We start from the raw sequence: 20,811 nt of genomic DNA on the forward strand, positions 1-20,811 counted from the left end.
ACTCTTCTTCACAGCAGTCATTTGGAATGCAGAAGAGAGAGGGGTGGTGTGGTAGTGTGCCTTTGCCTGTCACTAGAATATAACCTCCCCGGTGGCAGGGATTTTTGTCTGTCTTGCTCACTGATATAGTGCTAGTGCCTTCTACAGAAGGCTCTTAATAATTCCTCAGTAGATCTACTTTAAATGAGCGCACAGAAGATCATCTTTCCCTTTTCTGCGCTGCCCATCTTCCATGGCGAGAAAAGTCCCCTGTGTTCCTGGCAGACACGTAGTGTACTTCTGATTTTACTGGGATCTTCTTATTAACGGGTCATAGACACGCTTAGCACCTGCATGTTTCTATCCCTGCCACTTGTTATTCTTACCGGAAATCTTAAGGTTCTTAAATCTGTCTTGTGCATATATGAGTGATAATTTTTAATAACCAAATCAGACAAGATTTACGTCGGTTACAACTTTTATCTATTTAGTGATATATAAAATGTATCTAAAGACTTACAGTAAGGCATTGGGGAGCTGCAGAGAATTAAGGAGAAAGTTAGAAAATAGAGTTTTCTCCGGAAAGCCAGATGGTGACTAAATGTTAGACCCTTCATAAAATATTTTGAACCTCGCATTTGATAGTTTTACTGTACATAAAACATACGTCGGTGAAGAAATACGAACCCAGCTTTGTTTCCGGTATATGATAAATAGACACCTGTATTTGGGAGTGGCTTCTTTTTACAGTTAAATGTATGTCAACAGCGATTCTCATTGGCTCCACTCCAGTTTTCTTTCTTTTTTTAAATAAGTTTTGTATTTTGGAATAATTTTAGATTTACAGAAGAGTTTTAGACACCGTGCAGGGAGTTCCCGTATATCCTTCACCTAGGTTTCCCCTAACGTTAACATCTTATGTAACCACAATGTATTTGTCAGGACTAAGATCTTACTATTACTTCCACTCCAGACTTCATCTGGATTTCACCGGGTTTTCTACTGATGTCCTTGTACTGCTCCAGAATCCATTCCGGTTGCCACGCTGAACCTCTGGTTTAATGTGGCTTATTCAAGGACTGCCTATGTATATGAGGAACCATGTGTAACCTCTTCTTTCTTCTGCCTTTCCAACAGTGTTCTCCGATTTTAAGGACTTGATTGGCCAGATTTTAATGGAAGTGCTAATGATGTCTACCCAGACTAGAGATGAAAATCCATTTGCCAGTCTGACGGCCACATCGCAGCCAATTGCGGCGGCTCGGTCCCCGGACAGAAATCTCATGCTAACTACCGGCTCCAACCCAGGAGCGAGCCCCATGTTCTGCGGTGTGGGCTCCTTCGGTGCCAGCTCGTTGTCTAGGTCAGTGTGGTTCCTTTCGCACATCTAGTTGGTAGTAAAACAGCCACGAAGTATGTAAGAGAAGGGACTCTTCCCTCATGGGCCTTTGTCCTGCAGACTATGGCATGTATTGTATGTGGGTGGACGCATTTAGCCATTGCAGGAGGTGTGGTCTTTTCCGCTGGTCTGTTTGGCTTCCCATGGTTAGGCTCTTGGTAAATTTTGGAAACAAATGGCTGTATATATCGTACATTAATCCTTGGGAAGAGGGCTTTACCGTGTTGTAAATGTAGCCTCTAGATCCGTACAGCAGTTCGATTCTAATGATTTAGATGAGTCTGAAAGACGCGTACACTTGGCGTGTAATCACATTACTCTTTCAGAGCTTGAGATTTTCCTTTGCAGCTGTTTACCTCAAGTTTGTCTTCCGTTTTCTCTCCTTTCTCCTCTTTCTCAACTGCTCTAGCCTCTATGAAACGAGCCCCGCTCCCAGTACGAGTTTCTGGAGCTCGGTGCCGGTGCCGAGCCCGTCCGTTGCCTCGTCCCCTTGCCGTGCAGCCAGCCAGCCGGCTGCGCCTTCCGTTACCCTCAGTCCCCACGGGGCGGCTTCGGGGGCCGCCGCGGGGAGCCAGCCCTCCTCTCCACGGTATCGCCCCTACACGGTCGCCCACCCGTGGGGGCCTTCCGCTTCTGCCCCGCGGTCCCCAGGCATCTCCACTCTGTCCAGCTCGCCCGGCCGCCCTGCCCTCGCTAGTAGCCCTCAAGCAGTGCCTGCCAGCTCTCCCAGCCAGAGACCCTCCAGCCTGGGCCCACCTTTACTGGCCGCCTCGCCCAGTGCCTCGAGCAGACGCCCCTCATCCCTAAGGACCTCTCCTAGGTATTTATTTATTCAGCAGGAGAGCTGGGTGCGTGTTTGCAGTGCAGGGAGAGGCGATTAACTCGGTTTGAAAGAACTGGCGTGTGACACTGACCTCAGTTGCGTGTGTTTTTCCGTTTGGGGTTATTAACCCGCGCGTCTAACTAGTTCGGTAGGCTCGCGCCCGGACTCCTCGCTTCTGCCAGGCTTTGCTAACTGTAGAAAGTGTGGGTGCTCCGTTGTGTGTCCCTTTCTTCTTGCCCCTCGCTCTTCCTCCTGACCGTACCAAAAAAAGAAAAAGAGAAAAACCAACAACAAGAAGTCGCTTCACTTTCTGAAACCTAGCTCACCTGTCAGTCCTCATCACAAATGAATTCCAGAGGCTGGGGGCAGTTTGTAGGCGAGAGCTGGGGCTCGTGGGAGCCCCTCTCAGCTCTCTGTACTGTTGCCAATCATAGTTGAAATGCGGCCAGCCCGGGGGGTGGTGGGAGCAAGTCTGGGCTGGTGCCCCTCACCCCCGATCGCTGCGGCTGGGCCGGTGTTTGTGCCTTGACGCTCTGATTCGAGCCTCTCAGGAAGAAGCGGCGTCAGCATTCCGCTAACCAGTGCCCCCCGCCCCCTCTCGGACGCACCTGTGCATTGATGCGATGGGGGTGAATGGTGTTCCTGCATGTCAGCAGGCAGAACTTTCAGCGTAACGTTTAATTTAAAAGGGACAGGAGTTGCAAAAGCTTTCCATCTCTTGTTTTTTCTTTGTTCCCTCATGACCTTTTTTGCTTTTGTTGTGGTAGCATGCACGACAATCCTTTCTCCTTCCTCTTCCTCGCGCTTTCTGGCGACAGTAGTGATGACGATGAAGAAGATGATGATGATGGTGATGATGGTGATGATGAAGGTGGTGGTGGTGGTGATGAGTTTTCTTGTGTCCAGTTTGGGTCCAGGTATCAGAGGAATGGAGTCTCACCCCTGCATGTGCCTAGGTGCTTAGGAACTAACTTTTGTGAGCCCTCATTAGGGGTGTGCTTTGAGTCTAGACAGGATAGGGTCAGATGAGGCAGTCGGGAGAGTTAAGACTGGGAAACCTGCATGTACCGAGGTGGTAGGACCCCATCACGGGGTAAAGTGGCACATTAGGAACACCCTCATCATTGTTGCCCGGTAAGTTTAGAGGAAGACTTACGCGTAATCATTGGTCAGAAATACAAGCAGCAGATTAAAGGTCGGTTGTCAAGTTCACCCACCCTGAGATCAGAAATGGGCCCTTTGTTTACCTATCGCGAGTGTTCTTGTGAGCTGCCGGATATGAGCAACATGTTTTCCGTGAGGCATGTTTTCTTACGTACAGTTGCATGGATTGCTGCTACTCACGAATGGCAGAGGGGCCGGGATGGCGTGTGTGTGTGTGTGTGTGTGTGTGTGTGTGTGTGCGTGTCTGTTCCCCCCCCTGCTTTTCCACCCCCACTCTGTCTGACGGTCAGTCTGTCTAAGAGCATGTTGGGCCACACTGTCTGTTATAACCGTGAATCTGGTTTCACTTCTAGCCTTCAACTTCACCAGTCACCGCCTTGGCCTCAGCGAAGCTAGACCCTTGTTTAGACGGCCTTTGGAATGGCAGCAGAGGCTAAAACACAGTTCACGATGCTGCTGACTGTTCGTTCCCCCCTGAAAACCTGAAAACCCCCCTGAAAACACTGTTTGGGGTTCTAGGTGACTTTGGGCAAGAAAATATAATAGCACCTTCTTTCTGAACCTCTGACTCATTGTCTTACAATTTTGCTCTGAAATCGAAGTTTCCACTGGACTGACTTGGTATTTGTGCCCAGCACTGTTCAAAAATAACTCCAGGCTATAAATAGAGACAGCAGTAGGAGTTAGGTACACTTCATTAAATTTGACAGTGTTCAGAAGAATCATTAGAGAGAGTATATAAAGAGAGAAAGGAGTGTGGGTGCAGGGTTGAATATTGATTCAGGAGGGTTGATATTTGTATTAGGTTGAACATTATATTACTGTTTTCTCAAGTAAATTTCCCAAAGGTAGAAGTGTCTTTTTCACGTAGATAAAATCCTACTTCCCGATTACAGTAATGCAGCAGGCATCCTTTTTTTTCTTTAATGTTTATTCATCCATTTTTGAGAGACAGAGACAGAGAGCACGAGCAGGGGAGGGGCCGAGAGAGAGAGAGAGAGAGAGAGAGAGAGAGAGGAAGGCACAGAATCCGAAGCAGGCTCCAGGCTCTGAGCTGTCAGCACAGAGCCCGACACGGGGCTCGAACTCACAAACCGTAAGATCATGGCCTGAGCCAAAGTTGGATGTTTAACCATCTGAGCCCCCGAGCAGGCATCCTTTTTAGGAGTCAGTTTCCATACATGATAAAAGTGCTTTGTTACCTGTCTTACTGTAAATTGTAGGAGAAATGCTGTCTCTCCCTGGTCTGTTTAATTCCAGCGTGCTCTCACAAAGATTTCAGATTGTGTGCTGCTTTCACTAGCGCTGCACTCCCAGCATCCCGACCTTGTCTCTGATCTAGATTCTGTGGCCACAAGGAGAAAGAACGGACTGTGTAATAATAGCTCCAGATACTTACTGAGCCTCGTGTGCCAGACCCTGAGCCAGCACACGGCACGCATTATCCCTTTATCCTCTCAGCGGCCCTCCCAATTGCCGTAAGGAACGTGGGGACAGGGAGGTCAGTCACATAACTGGATACGTGGCAGGGCCCGAGTCCAGAACTCACCTGCCTCACCCCCACTCGCAATAGGACCTGGGTCGTTCTTGCTCCTCATACTAGTTATTTCGCTGCCCAGTGTTTATGCTTCTACTCTGTTCCTTGGCAAGGAAGCACCAACATTTTCCTCGGTAATTACAAAATTCCATTCAGTTGGCAGGTCCTTTGCTGGCTGTTAAAACAGAATCTGATCTCTCCAGGTTTTGGCAACTTCGAGTTTTTGAATAGATCTCAAACAGAATGTGAAAGGATGGGTAAAAAAAAAAAAAAATGGTAACTGATTAAAGCACACGGAGAGGAACTCGAGAATGCTTGTGGGTCAGAACCAAGAAGAGGTCATAAAAAACCTTGTTAGTGTGAGTGATCAGGAAATAGTTATTTTCTTTCTCCCCCTTTCTAATTGATCTTCCCAGAATTTTGTTTACTGCGAAGTAAGCAATTTCAACACCTACTTCTTGCCCAGTGATGTTAACGTCATAGAGGAAAGAATCAACAGGGGCCGCATCTGTCTCCCCTTCTGCTTGCCCGGTGGAGTTGATGCTGGAGTTGACGCGTTAAGAATGTTTTTGGAAATAGTTGGGAATACATTCGTATGCTCATTATCTATAGTGGTGATGAAAAGGACTAATTTAAGAACGGTGAAACATTCCTGGGGCGCCTGAATGGCTCAGTTGGCCAAGTGTCTCACTTTGGTTCGAGCTCCGCATCGGGCTCGCTGGTGTCAGCACGGAGCCTGCTTGGGATCGTCTTGTCCCCCTCTTTCTGCGCCCACCCCCCCGAAGAGCACAGGCACGCTCTTTCTCAAAATTAAACATTTTTAAAAATTTGAAAGAGAGAAAGCTAAAACACTCCTTCCGTGATGTTCTATAGCCCTCTGTGAAGAGAGCTATAGGAATTAGGATCTGCTTGTTGTCGGAGCGGACACGGGGAGCGAGAGCATCTTGTATAAGGAGAACATAGCGGTTCCTCTGAGGAGAACTTTTCCGATTGTATCCTAGGAAATTGATGATGGGAAAGAAATCTGTTTTTAACTGCTTAGATGTTTCAGCGAAGGAGAGAACATTTTGACAGTCGTGAACCTGTGTGAGTAGAGAAAGGGAAAATCAGCAAGTAGTGAAAAATGTTGACGTTTACATCACCCCTTGGCAACGAAACATGGAGATGGTTCCACCATGTCTGTGTCCAGACCCTCCGGTAACGTCCCTTGTCGTGCGGAGTAAAACCCAAAGCCTCGCCCTGGTGCACGAGACCCTTCGTCTCATGTACACCCACGTGCGCACACACACGTGCATTCCTCCTTTCTAACCTCACGTGCCTCCACTTGCCTCCGCCCTCTGCTGCTCACGACCCCGTTCTTGACCTCACCTGGCATATTCCCCGCCGCCTTAGGCCTTCACACTTACTTCCTCTCTTTGGATGGCCTGCCCCAAGAGGGCTGCGTGGCTTGCTCCCCGCTCACTCCCTCGGGTCTCCGTGTGCATGCTGTCTTACCAGAGGGTCATATCACACAGCGTATAAAATACACGCGCGCGCCTCCTGCCCGTCTCTGTCACCATGCTTTGCTTTTGTTTTTCTTCGTGGCGTCTCTATGTTGTTTTGGACCGTTCCCCTCTAGAACCTGCTCACCACACGAGCAGGGTCTTGATCTGTTCGAGTTAGTGTGCTGCCCCCAGAGCCTACGACAGTGCCTGCCATACAGAAGGGACATCGATGAGTTGACATTGCTCGAACCTGTACAGCTCTGACTTTGCCTTGCAGTGCGAAAACACAAAACACTAAAGTCTGCATTCCAAAAAATGAGTAAATAGGAGGGTGCGTTATAGAAAAAAATGAAACCGCCGTGGAATCCTTTTAAGGAACACTTTTCTTGGTGCCTTTCAAATGGGATTCGATTTGCACAGACCTAACGCATGCGTGACTCCCCAGGAAGATGTTCATTGGCTTTTCAGAAGCATTCAGCTGTCTTTCTGTGATGCAGAGTAGTTACATTCAATTGGACTGTTGATGTAGTTATCAGAAAATGGCTCGTAAATCCTCCCAGAGGGCAGTGTAACTTTGTAGATAACTTGTAGGACTTAAATGTGACGTGTTTCCAGTGTGGCATTCCACGTGTCACAGTTGTAAAAGCATCACGAATTCTGGGATGATTTTTTTTAGGGAAAAAAGTGAAATGTTATTTGAAAACTTTAAAGATGTTTATTGGTAGCCTGAACGTATGCACATAAACACGACACCACTTTCTCTCTCCCTCAGTGTCGCGTTCAAAATGTGAGTACAGCGCTTTCACTTGGAACCTGAGGAGCCTGTCGGTTTTGCTCGTTGAGACCTCTGTGTAGCATTGTTGGGACTGGCTGCCTTTCCTGCTAGGGTCATGGTTTACTTTAGGACTGATTCTAAAATTTGTGATATATGGACAAGTACTGGAGTTTTCTCTACAGTTCCAGTTCGGTTAAATTTTGTTTCACTTTTTGGTCTTCCTCTCTTCTTAAAAAGTCAACTGAAGTGTCACTTGGTGTCTGACCGATGATCACCAAAACGTAGCCGCTTCTTTTAGCTTTGAAAATTCTCTAATGTATTCTGAGCGCCTTTGTTCGCATTGCTCGGCATAAGACCAGCGATCTTCTACATACACCGCTGCTTTTCATGATCTTAGTGAGATCATCGTGGAGATACCTCAGCTGGCTTTGAGGTGTTCACATTGAAGTTAAAATTAAATGGCAGGCGTTGGCTAAGAATGGAACCCACAGCACCCGGTTTCAGTGCATGACTTCCATGTGAACTGGGTCACACTGACCCCTTGCAACTGGCAAGAACCTATCGACATCAAATATGAGGTGCTTTTCATTTCAGAAATGTAAAAACGTGAAAATCTTGGGTCTGGTTATCAAGGAAATTGTATAGTTGAACTTTTTCGTTTTAAACAGGAGGATGGTCTGTTTTCATTCTCTTCCACAAGAGCCACTCAAAGGAAGATTAGCCTTAGTTGTGTGTAGGTAAAGCCTGTGTTGGTAAAGTTCATCTTTGGAAGCACAGGGAGTAATCTAGTCACTGAGTCACCAACATCAGACAGACGAAGAAAGAATTGCAGTTAGTTTGAAACTAAAATGGTGCAGTAACGGAAATAGCCCTCGGGGCGCCTGGGTGGCTCAGTCGGTTAAGCGTCCGACTTCGGCTCAGGTCATGATCTCACGGCTTGTGAGTTCGAGCCCCGCGTCGGGCTCTGTGCCGACAGCTCAGAGCCTGGAGCCTGCTTCAGATTCTGTGTTTCCTTCTCCCTCTGTCCCTCCCCTGCTCACACTCTGTGTCTCTCTCTCTCTCTCTCTCTCAGAAATAAACATTAAAAATACATCTATAAAAAAAGAAAATAGCTCTTTTTCTCCTACTTCTGGGGATTCATCTCTTATATTATATTTGTGGGTGGGTTTTTCTGTTTTGTTCTTATGGTTGCTTTTTTTTTCTTTTTTTTTTCTCCCATTGCTTTCTATTTCCTTCCCTTCTGTCAGACTTGTAGAGTAGGTTGTAGGAATTCAGATTTGTAGACTCTGGGCTGAAAGCCTTGGATTTAAAACTGGCATTGTTTTCATCTTGTTAATGTTCATATCATACTTTCATTCCAAGGTCAGTTATGTATCCACTTGACCCTTCAGCAACAGGGTTTGACCCACGTATGTGTGGATTTTTTTGGTAAATACAGTATGGTATACCTCAAATGTATTTTCCCTATGATTTTCTTAATATTTTCTTTTCTCTAGCTTAAGAGTAATACTTAAGAATATGCTGTAAGGATACAGTATATAATACACATACAAAATGACATGTTAATCGACTGCTTTGTTGTTAGTAAGACTTCTGGTCAATAGTAGGCTGTTAGCAAAGTTTTGGGGGCGTCAAAAGTGAAATGCATGGAAGTGGCATCCCTAATCCCTGTGTTGTTCAAGGATCGACTGGATTTTTCTGAAATTCTAAGGTCAATTACATATATATTCCAAAATTAGTTATGTATATATATGCACCTGTCTGCATAGCGTGTTGTTTATATCTCAACCCCTGTTGGTCCTGTGGGTTTCTGGCCTTTAATTGTCTGCCCCAGTTGAAGGAGGCTGGGTCTCCAGTTTGGGATCTTTTTCCCATCCTTTATCATCTTTCCTATATAATTTTGGGGGCTAAGTTTATCTTTTCTCATTTCCTTTTCACCTCCAAATTTCTGCCCTCTCCCTGTGCCGTGATTACTGTCCGTGTGTCTTGTGTGGGGATCAAAGAAATCTGTGAGTCAAACATCAGATTTGGTATGTGACTTGCCGATGGACGATCTGTTCTTTAGTTTCCCCACACCCAACCCCTGAGACAGTGTTTGGCATTGGTCTCAGAGAACAGTTACGACCAATCATAACAGTGCTTCGTGTCGTATCCTGCTTCTGATTTACAAAACGCTTCCACTTGCTCTCACTTCAAGCCTCGCTGCTGATGGGATGGGGTTGGTTCTAGGCTCGGGCAATCAGGAAGCAGTACGGCTGGGATCCGACGCAAGTTTCGATACTCCTAGTGCAGGATTTTTGTTTCGTTTGTTTTTTACTGTACTCCCTTGCCTCTGTCGCTGAAAGTTTTGGAAGTTTTTGTGTTCATAACAAATACTTTTATGTTTCCTTCTCTAACTGGACAGATTTCCTTTTCTGGTCCTATTGCCAAATGGTGGGTGAAGGCCTTTGAGATTTATGGCAGAAGTCACGAGGAGTATTCTGTTAGTCTTTGTCACTTCACTCCCGAAGCGTTTGATCACAGCAGTAGCATAGTCTGGTTTCAACTTACAAGTGTGCCCGAGTGGAGCCGGCCAGCTTGGTTTTAGTACATGTGATATCCCTTCAGATGCCTGGCACACGGTGGCCGTTCTTAGCCCTCCTGGCTTCGTAAGCTGCCGTTCCCAAAAAGATAAGAAGTCGGATTTCTGATCCAACTCTCTTCTTAGGTCAGTAAAATGTTTACTAAGAGTTACTGTTGTTGGCCTTGGAGCAGGTGAAATCAGAGGTCAGCTCCAGCCTTGGCTGCATGGGTGTCTGTGTTTTGTCCTGGGTGCAGGGATCCTAACAGGCTTTCTGCTACAGAAATGCAGACTCTAGCAAAAATAATCGATTCCGAGAAGAGATAAGAATCATCGATTTTCTTTTCTCTTCTCCAAAGTTTGGGAGCCTCTGGTGGGACAGGTACTTGGGATTCCTACAGTGACCATTTCACCATCGAGACCTGCAAGGAGACAGACATGCTGAACTACCTCATCGAGTGTTTTGACCGAGTTGGAATAGAGGAAAAAAAAGCACCAAAGGTAATATGAAATAGATGCATTTGAAAAACCCACAAAAACCTGGTTATTTTTTGATAAATAATCATCCCTCCCGCCCTTCCAAGGAACGTTCATTTATTCGGTCAGGAAAATGGCTCTCAAGCACACAATATGCACCAGGCACCATATCAGGAGCTCGAGGTATATTAGGGAACAGAACAGACGGAGATCCCTACCCTCACGGAACTCACATTCTAGTGGAAGGAAGAAGTGATGGGGGCAAGTGCCATTGCCTCCAGCGACTTGCAATAATTCCGATAATTACAATTTCCCCGATAATTTCCGAGAGCCTGTCGCAAGTGTAATAATCACCCGCGTTTATGGAGCGCCAACACTGTGCGAGGTCTACAGTAGTTCAGCTTCTCACTGTTTAGTGAGTTCAGGGTAGTCTAGTGTAAGATGGGTGTTGTTTTTACTGTCTCGGTAAGCAAACGAGCCTCAGGGACATTAATTGTCCGTAATCACATAAAAATTACAAAATTGGCTTTAAACTCTGGAAGCTATACTTTCTCTGCTGTTTCGTGCAGACTCTATTATTATTTCCTTCCCAGTTCACTGTCTGCTTCTAGTTTTCCAAACTAGTCCTCTTGTCCACCTGTTAGTTATGCTTGGGAAGGGCTTCCCCGGGCTTTGTTGCTCGTCACCATAGCAAAAGCAGAGAGCGTGCGCACATCTGTGCGATCCCCCATTGGTCGCCCTGCACTTCTGCTCTTTCTTCTCCGACCGTAGATTTCAGCGGAGGCAGCACACTTGGAGGCTAGGGTTACTCTGGTTGGTTCATTGTGAGTAAAGCAAGAGAAAAACACGCCGTTTCCTGGAGAGCGATCTCTTCTGACTCTTGTCAATTTTCAGCAGTGCAGCATTCTCTTGTTTGTTTGTGCAGCCCTGACCTGCGCCTTTCATTTCAGATGTGCAGCCAGCCAGCGGTCAGCCAGCTTCTGAGCAACATCCGCTCACAGTGCATATCCCACACCGCGCTAGTTCTACAAGGTTCCCTCACACAGCCAAGGTGGGCAGAACCGTACTTGCTCCTGTTAACAGGGAGAGGACCCTGTGCATCAGCGGACGTCAGGCTGCCCAGCCACCTTGCGCCACCTTGGATAATGCGCCCTCTCACCTGTAAAACAAAAGCGGTGACTTTGTTGAGGTCACTTTGACTAGGTGACCGCTAGGGTCCCTTCCCTTCTCTGAAACAGTGTGAAAAGAAAACAGGCCACTCTCTGTCTGCTTTCTTCATAGACCATTGTTGAAATACGTCAACGTCAAGGCAGGAAATGAGTATTTAGTTTAACAGCAGCTGCTTGAAATCAGGGGAGGTACTTGGAAAAGTGTGTAGGTCATCGCTTTCCGTATATCATACAATCGCTTTCTGTTATTCAGTGATAAACAAAAATGGCAGGATAGTTAATTGGGGAATCACCAAAGTATACTCCATTATTCACTGATTGTTTCTGAGGGTCCCGTAAAGGTTCAATATAGTTCAATAAAAGTATTTGCAGATTTCATGTATTTTCTGAAAAATATCTGAAGGAAACATGATGCAGAAATATCTAAGTTAAAAATGGCAAAGTTACAACATTTATTTGTTCTGGATGTTGTTCTGTTATTTTCTGTACCATAACCGTATGTTTTTGAAACTTGTCACAAAGAAGGAAAAGGAAGGGGGTGCCTGGTTGGCTTAGTCAGTGGAGCATACACTCTGGATCTCAGACTCGTGGGTTTGAGCCCCATGTTGGGTGTAGAGATAAATAAATAAACTTCAAAAACAACAACAGAAAAAAAAAAAAAAGGAGAAGGAAATGGTTAAACATGTACCAAAACATTAAAAAAAATTCTATTAAAATTAATAAGAGTTTTTAAAAAGTCCTCAGCTACTGCTGATCTTTTCTTTTCAACTGGATGAGACATAAACAAGTAAAAGAGATGTATAAGGCTTCCTTTTCGGGGGTACTGCTTTATTTTTAAAGGGTCGAATGTAGGAAAAGATGGATTCTTTGAAACTTTCCGTAGCCTCTCGCTAAAAAGACCAAAAAGGGATTATTAACAATGGGAAAGGTGATCTTTTGCCTAAAACCGTTACGTAGAGTATTTGGGAGATTCCAAGTTTGACTTTTGACTGGACACTTCCGCTGACGTGACAGCCCGTGTGTCGTGTTGTCACCCAGTGAGGAGCTGAGCCATCACAGTCCTTGTCTTTTCGTGGGTTGGCAGGTCCGTGCTCCAGCCGTCCTTCCTGGTGCCGTATATGCTCTGCCGGAATCTCCCGTATGGCTTCATGCAGGAGCTGGTGAGAACCACTCACCAGGACGAAGAAGTGTTCAAGCAGGTGAGGGTTTGTGAGTTCGTTACCGAAGCTTTTAGCCGAGGAGCTCCTGTGCTGATTTCTAAAGGCACCATATATTGGAGACTTCTGTTTCTGACTGTGACCTGCATGCATTATTTGCTCAGAGAGCTCTACTTGAGCTTTCTTTCTTTCTTTTTTTTTTAATGTTTTATTTATTTTTGAGAGAGATACTTGGAGTGTGAGCAGGGAAGCCGGGCAGAGAGAGAGGGAGACACAGAATCTGAAGCATACTCCATGCTGTCAGCACAGAGCCTGACGCGGGGCTTGAACTTGTGAACCGCAGGATCGTGACCTGAGCCGAAGTCGGACGCTTTCTCTCTTGAGATGATTGGATTGACAGCTGCATTGTTCCAATCATTTGTCCACCTCAGTCAGTCAAGCATCGAGTGTTTTAAACAGTGCGTTAGTGCCATGGGAGGGAAGCACTAGCAGGCCCAGTCCCCGATTCCAAGGCTCTTTTAACACAACAATACCGAGAGGTAGCATGAGACACAATGTGCGTTTGCCGGTCGAGTCATATTGGAAATTAGTTCACTGAGTTTACAGAAAAAGATCAGTAAGTCAGTGACTAAACTAGCCCCGTGGCAGTCTGCGCACCCATAGAATCTTCTGTCTTCTTACCACTAAACTGGGAATGAGATCTCATGTCTTGCTAATGACTTCTCTCATTAAGTAGTCATACAGTTTTTATATCTCGCCGTGTGAAGTCAAGTGAAAATGCAGATAGGGGATATTTTGTAATAAAGCTACTTATTTAGCCTCAAAGGTCTCTTCATGGTGAAACTTTGGCATCGCTCTTGGTGGTTGTTTTCCGGCCTGTGTTGTGAACACTTTGCCACAGCAACTTTCACACAAGCCACATCCCTTGATGGAGGGATTTTTAAGACATTTTCTTACAGTAGACTGTGTGATCATGAAAGAGTAGCTGTCATTGATAGGATTCCTTGTCATCTATTTTAATACCTAGTATTATTTGTCACTATTAATTTTAAGGCCTTTGAAATCTCAGGAATTGTGTTTTACCAGCTTCCCAAATATTAGTAAAGGATGAATCCGGGAGCCAAACTCCCAGTTAGTATTGTGACTATGTCTGGAATTCCTCGAGTACTTTCCTTGGATGTGTCTGGAATTCCTCGAGTACTTTCCTTGGATGATGGTCTTGTTGACTTGCAGGAATACTTAACGCAGCATAGTGAGCTTTCTTTCTCTAGAAAGGTAAGCGAACTCTGTTGAAAGTAAATAGCTGTCTCGCGAGGTTCAAGCACACACTCTGGTGTGTGTGCGATGTGCACTAATTAGATTCCTTTTCCTCTTCTACGAGACCTCATTTGAGGAACCCAGAGTAGCTTTAGCTATATAAAACCAGCCCAGTGATCAAGGGCGTGGCGGGGGGGCTCAGTCAGTTAAACGTCCGACTCTTGGTTTCGGCTCAAGTCATGGTCTTACGATTCATGAGTTCAAGCCCTGTGAGGGGCTCTATGCTGACCGTGCAGAGCCTGCTTGGGATTCTCTCTCCCTCTCTCTCTGCCCCGCCTCTGCACTCACACATACCCTCTCTCTCCCTCTCTCTCAAAATAAATAAATAAACTTTAAAAAACATTTAATAAAAATAGAAAGGTATAACGTCAGCCCAGTGATCAGCTGACAGGGGTACTGTCCCTATTTTATTCTAAAGAAACTTACACAGAGTTAACGCAGTGACCTCTTTTTTTTTTTTTTTAATTGAGATGAAATTCCCATAACATAAAATTAACCAATTCAGTGGCATTTAGTACATTCACAGTGTTGTGCAACCACTATTGCTTTTTAATCACAGCATTCTGATGCCTTTTCTGCCACTCAGTCTCGAACACTTCCTCTGTCTTACGAGTTACCTTGTATTTTTTCTAGAGAGAAATAAATGATGAGTGAGTGGACTTTGAATCACCAACAAACATATACCGCATAAACACCACACATACACCATACATAAAATCTATCAAAAAATAAAAATACGTAAGTCACAAATACCATAATGCTTGACTATTTGAAAAATATTATACCTAATAATACCTTGTCTACCGTAAATTAAATCCTACCTGCAGAAAAGGATAACTCTACTAGAAGGATAAATATGATAGCATTCTGGGGGACAAGTTTGAGAGTTTTCTAGTGACCAGTTGTGAAATTTATTTTTGGTGATTTGGGAACTTCAGTTTTGTTTTTTGCTTGATTGTAATTTTGTCATTTCCCCGACCCCACACCTAAGCTTCACCTGTCCGTGTTTAGCTAGCTTCCAACAGTACGTTACTTCTACCCTGATAGTTTGAGTTGCAGAAACTAGAACCATCTTTTCCAGAGCTGTCTTTTTATCTCAAGACACTCAACGGGCACTTTGTAATCCAGGGTACTTTTTTTTTTTTTTTTAATCCTGTGCTCCTTAAATGAAACTGCTTGATACAATGGGACGAAATTAGTAGGAGAGGGAATTTGTCAGATTTTCTAGTGGCTTTATAGAATACTCCCATTTCAGCGTGTTGGCATCTGGATTGTCAGCTGTTGTTCATACCATTTTCTACTTAATGTTATTAGTCTGGAATCCCGGCCAACTCCCTAAGTGTGTCAATCAGTGAGTGCATTGTGACATTTGAAGATGAGTTGTACTGAGCAGATCTTACGTGGTGATAATGTGCCCTGGCATTAGTGATAAACGTGTAAAAATAAATACAGGTGCCCTCCTTAAGCTCTGATCTCACGTTATTGTATTAATTATACCACGCATGGAGGTAAGTCATTCTAATCAAGTTTTCTTTTATATTTTCAACATTTATCAACCATCTTTTTACTCTGCATAATTAAAGTTAATATCACGATACTAAGATCCATTACAGGTTTATTTTTCTTGTTCTCTTCAAAATAAATAGGGAGAGATGAGAAGAATCAGATGGAGGTGGGAGAGCGGCAGCAAAGACTTTTTCAAGATACTGATAGAGCTGGGAAAATATGGGAACATTTAGTCTAGCTTCTGTACAGATTACAGGTGCTTGGTAATCAGAAACCTATTCATTGCTGAGATGTACAGAATTGAGTTGATAAGGTGAGGACCCCTTGGGGACTCGTAAGAACAGGCTCGAAAATTGTGAGTTTCTGCTGAGTCCCTCGGAGTCCTGCCAGAGAATTAGGACTCACCGAATCCTGTTACTTCTGGAAAATTCAGCTATATTACTTTATGGTTGGCCTCGTCGAAGGACAGAGCCACACACCATGGCTAGATACTAGACCCCTTTATAAACAAAACAGGTTTTCCGTGGGGAAGGTGGAAATGCTTGGGCATTCAGATTTGGCACTTTATTTAACATGCCTCCTGTTCTTACGTTTTCCTGAACTTACAGTTCTGATTTATTTTTTTTCTTACAGATCTTTATCCCCATTTTACAAGGCCTGGCTCTCGCTGCCAAAGAGTGCTCCCTCGATAGTGACTACTTTAAATACCCCCTCATGGTAAAACTTGGCTCTTTTTCTTTAAGCCATTCGTTAGATGCTTTTCTTCCAGATTATTTTAACGCACACTTTTCTTTCAGGTCCGCGATTAACCTTGTTTTCACATTTAAAACATGAAAGCATCGCGTTGGCCTTGCGGTGTTTGCTGTGAAGAGAGTTTTAGCGCTGGGACGTGTTCCGCCCATCCGAGCCCTAGACAGGAGTCGGGGACGCACCCTTAAAATGCACTTCCCCTTCTAGCGTAGCTTATGAAAATGACAATTCTGGGCGGTGTCCTTCTGGTTCTCCTAACAGGCATATAATAACTGCAACGAAATTTTGTTACTGAAAAAATTTTAAAAAGCTATTACAAATTCAAATAAGAAGGTAGAGCTGTACTAGGAAAACTAGTCCAACTTTCTGTAGTGACTTTCTATGGAAAAGCCTCAGTAGTTTTCTTGTTTATCTTCCCCGTTCCCTTCAAGCTTCATGTGGGAGACAGATCCGCTCGTCTCTGTAAGGTACTTAAGAGCAAGCGTTGAGTCACGGACAGAACTTTCCTCTAGATTCCCATCAAGGGCCTTGATTGTTGTGAAAACAGCTAGAACCAGGTAGAAAAAAAAGGCGGGGGCGGGGGAGGCTCTTCTCTGAATTTGCTTCTTGGAAATTTTTGGAGAAAACTACCCTGATGTCTATTTTGCACTCTAGAAATATGAAGGAAAAAGGATCAAAATACGAAACGAGCCAACTCTATGAATAAATACAACCTTGTGTAAGCCAAGGCCCTGGTTACACTGGTATTTTTACTGGAGTTGTTCCTTTTACTCATTCTTCCTACTGACTTAATTCCATTTTCCCGTTAACTCGGTACCCACCGAGGACCTATTCTGTGCCAGATACCGGGGCTGCTTAGACAAGGTGCCCCTCTGGGAGTTGCTCCTGACTTACTGCAAAACTCAAGTCCACAACAGCACAATCAGATAATCACACCCTGATAAATGCTAACACGGAGCGGTACACGAGGGGTGCAATGATCTCTTTCAATACAGCAATTTTAGTATGTGTGCTTAATCAAAACTGAGCTAAAAGTCTTAAGTGCTGGGAAATCAGAAGGTGAAATGGGAATTCTTAGTTTTAAAAATAACTTTGAATGGCTACATGTCAAGGCTCTTTCCACTGCACATGCTATTCAAGTTTCTAATAAAATTCTGTTAATCCTTATGCACTTTCCTCTCTGTGCCAGATAAAGGGAAGTGAGATCATCTGATTGTTTGAGTTCAGTGATGAAATGAGTGCACATTAATTATCACTCTATTATGTAAATGTTCCTTCGTGGAACTGTGGGCTTTTCTGTTGGGGACTGATGTGGCTTGATGTTTCGGTAAGGAGCTTTTAGTGTCAGATATCAACAAAACGTTCTTGGTCAAAAGACAAAGGCCTCCATTATGACAGACAATAGTTTGATTTTATACCGTTAGTGCTGCTCGGATGGCCATGAGAGTGCGGTGCAAGGAAGGACAATGGGGGCAGGAAGAGGAAGACCGCTGCAGCTAGAATCAGAAACAATCGTGATTATTCTCTGGCTCAGCGCATCCCTGCGTTGCCGTACCCTGGAATCAACTGGGGATCTTCAAAAAATACCGCCACCCGGCTCCTAGCCGAGATTCCCCCCCATCATGGGTGTGTTGAGGGTGGGGCGTGGCATTGGGCTTTTCCATTGGGCGTGGCATTGGGCATTGATCAGCTTCCCAGGTGATCCTCTTGTGCGGCACCATGTGGGAACCCCTGTGCTAGGCACTGAGAACTTTTCCTTTGCGGTAGCTCTCTGAGCCTCAGTGGCACCTCGAGGCACATTGGCGCCTAAGTGCGTCGACTCAGAAGCTTCCATTGACTGGTTTAGCAACTTGTGTAGCTCTCTTCAAATCACAGAAGATTAAGCTCACTGTTAAAGTAGCATTTGATTGGAATACTATGGCCATGTTAAACTGTGTTCATGCCCCTAAAAACAATTTTTCCTGCTTCCCTAATGTGAGAATGATTGGAGCTCCAAAGGAAAGTGTTGGAGTTCTCAAAAACATCAGAGATCTTGAAACCATGTAATACTTTTATTTTTTTTTTCCATGTAATAGTTTTAAATATGTTCTGAATTTGGTTGCTTATTTAGATTGTAATTAGTTGTAGTGCCAATTAGCACTGGAAAGAGTGGTCATCTAAAGTTTACAAAGCATGTCTTTTTTGACATGGAGAGATGTTAAGTGAAAACATCATTTTTTTATAAAAATATACACATTTATCTCCGTGTGTGTGTGCACAGAAATATCTCTGGTAAGCTATTAACTAAGATATCGATAGAGGGTAAGGTTTAGGAATGATTCTTAGCTTCATTTTATATTTCTGTTTTATCTGAAGTTTTTACATTGAGCGGGAATTAACTGGTTCATCAGAAAAGCGGTGAAGCAGTTAGTGTTTTGGAAGGAATGCATATAAATTTTTAGCAGCATTAAAGCTGTGCCTTGATATTACACGTGGCAGTCAGTTTAAGGTGAAATATGCTTAAGCGACCCTTTCTGATCTTATTTCTAGGCTTTAGGTGAGCTCTGTGAAACCAAGTTTGGGAAGACACACCCTGTGTGCAATTTGGTGAGTGCCCTCCTAACGGACTTCCATATATTCGGGGGATGTCTAACTCAGATCTCCCTTGAGTAACATTATCTGAAAGACATCGCTGAGAGGACATTTAGATGAGATGTATGTAGGTAGCACGTCCGGGGCGGCTCGCAGCGGTTCAGTCAGTTAACCCTGCACGTGACTGCCTGGGATGGTGTTCTTTATCTTCCTTTGTGGTTTCTGTAGAAGTATGGTGCAACTAGGAAAGCAAGTCCTATGGAAAACTTGACCTGGCCTTTGAGAGTGGAGGAGTAGCTCGTCTGAACTCTGTCGAAGAGCTTCTTGAAACATAAAAGTTCAGAGACTATCTTGTAAAAACGTAGAGGGGTTGGAGGCTTCTCCTCCTCCATCGGAGATGAGAAAATACCAACGGGGTTCCTAGCACATTGTGAGCTTTGGGTTTTTGTGTGTTCGCTGTCAGCCGTCGTACTGGTGGCTGAGAGCCGGCTGAACGGGTTGGCTGGGGAGAACTCAGTTCCTTACGTTTTCCCCTCACTTGCCGACTTAGCAGCTTGATTCACTTCTTCCTTTTTTTTTTAAACGTAGGTTGCTTCTTTGCCGTTGTGGTTGCCGAAATCCTTAAGCCCTGGCTCTGGGCGGGAGCTGCAGAGACTCTCTTATTTGGGGGCTTTCTTCAGTTTCTCAGTCTTTGCAGAAGATGATGTAAGTACGGTGGCCATTTGCACTCGGCTGCTCTTGTGTTGAGATCCCTGCCTACATGTATGTTGTGTACGGGTTGAATTGTTTCCCTCTCTTTCCAGGCTAAGGTGGTTGAGAAATATTTCTCAGGGCCTGCTATTACCCTGGAAAACACTCGCGTGGTTAGCCAATCACTGCAGCACTACTTGGAGCTGGGAAGGGTAGGTGTTTGAAAATTGCATTCAAAGGATGAGTGAAAGAGAAGTTGCATGTCAGTAACCTGTGCCCTGGATGAGAACTGTCGCAATACTATGTGGCATCACGGGGTTCTGGCTCTGAGGTTAGTGGCCAGGCTGTCTCTCCAGCTTGTCCTCAGGCCTTTAAAATACGAGGCTGAGCGAGCGCTGTTAGTTTGCATATACTCCTTGATGACCCAAGTATAGTGTGTGTCCCAAGTATAGATTAATGTGTCTTCAGTTCTGAAACTTTAGCAGCAAAATTCTAGGCTGACGATAGCATCATTAAGGTAATTTTGATCCTATCCCTCAAGGAAACGGCGAAGGCTATTTTATTACAACTGTAACTCCTTGCTTCCCCCGACTCTGTAATCTGCTTCCACGCGAATCGTCTTGACACAGTTGAATTTGGGCATTTCTGTTCCTCTTGTAGTCAGCTCCTCCTAACGTGAGTGGAAAGAGTAGAGGAGAGAAAGGGGGAAGAAGCCTAGCTGTTCTTTAGGTCAAAAGGAACAATTTATTAAAGTAAAGTTTTAATTTTTTTCTTCCTTTTAAAAAAATAACTTCAGCAAGAGCTCTTCAAGATTCTGCATAGTATTTTGTTAAATGGTGAAACCCGCGAGGCGGCTCTCGGGTACATGGCAGCTGTGGTCAATGCCAATATGAAGAAAGCGCAGATGCAGGTAGGACTCCGAAGGACTTTTACTTCTTGGTGTAATTCATTCACCTAACCTGTGTTTACTCGGAAACAACACCAGGCACTGTTCTGGCAAATGGAGACGCAGTGTTGAGCAAGATAGAAGAGCTTCCTGCCTCTGTGGAGCTTACGTTCTCCAAGCTAAATGGTAGACACATAAACATATTATCTCGGGCCGTCCTAGAATCCGTGAAGCAAGTAAAGCAAGGTCGAGGATTGAGAGTAACTGGACGTACCAGGAGGAAGGTATGGGAGTGATTTTTGATCAGGTAGTGGGGAAGACCCTTCTAAGGAGGTGCTGTGTGATCAGAGACCTGACTCGTGTGAAAGTCAGCCATCACAAGGCTGGAAAAAGAGTTTTCTAGACACGGGTGAAGCACCAAAGGTGGGAATGAACTAGCTTCGGAACAAGCTGCACGTGCAGACGTCAGTGACTGAGAGTGTACAGGAAAGAGAATGGCAGGTCATGGGCTAGCGGGATGGGCAGAGGCTCCCTCAGACCAGGGCTGACGTGGTAAGAACCGGAATG

At 44.8% G+C, this 20,811-nt stretch overlaps 1 protein-coding gene across 3 annotated transcripts in view; it reads left to right on the forward strand.

Annotated features, from left to right (window-relative positions):
• The window catches only part of UBE4B (ubiquitination factor E4B), a 119,783-nt gene that overhangs the window by 62,550 nt on the left and 36,422 nt on the right, over nucleotides 1–20,811 (forward strand). For 2 of the 3 annotated variants that reach the window (XM_042996168.1, XM_042996169.1), the window contains 9 exons: nucleotides 1,117–1,342; nucleotides 10,081–10,222; nucleotides 11,149–11,249; nucleotides 12,452–12,566; nucleotides 15,981–16,064; nucleotides 18,627–18,683; nucleotides 19,257–19,373; nucleotides 19,472–19,570; nucleotides 20,155–20,268. In XM_042996168.1, the coding sequence (XP_042852102.1) occupies nucleotides 1,117–1,342; nucleotides 10,081–10,222; nucleotides 11,149–11,249; nucleotides 12,452–12,566; nucleotides 15,981–16,064; nucleotides 18,627–18,683; nucleotides 19,257–19,373; nucleotides 19,472–19,570; nucleotides 20,155–20,268 (1,055 nt within the window). Of the gene's footprint in view, nucleotides 1–1,116; nucleotides 1,343–1,787; nucleotides 2,199–2,968; nucleotides 3,119–10,080; nucleotides 10,223–11,148; nucleotides 11,250–12,451; nucleotides 12,567–15,980; nucleotides 16,065–18,626; nucleotides 18,684–19,256; nucleotides 19,374–19,471; nucleotides 19,571–20,154; nucleotides 20,269–20,811 lie in introns of all 3 variants that reach the window. The other variant, XM_042996170.1, reaches the window with a different exon arrangement.

Source organism: Panthera tigris, chromosome C1, assembly GCF_018350195.1.
Source record: "Panthera tigris isolate Pti1 chromosome C1, P.tigris_Pti1_mat1.1, whole genome shotgun sequence".
Classification (NCBI taxonomy): domain Eukaryota; kingdom Metazoa; phylum Chordata; class Mammalia; order Carnivora; family Felidae; genus Panthera; species Panthera tigris.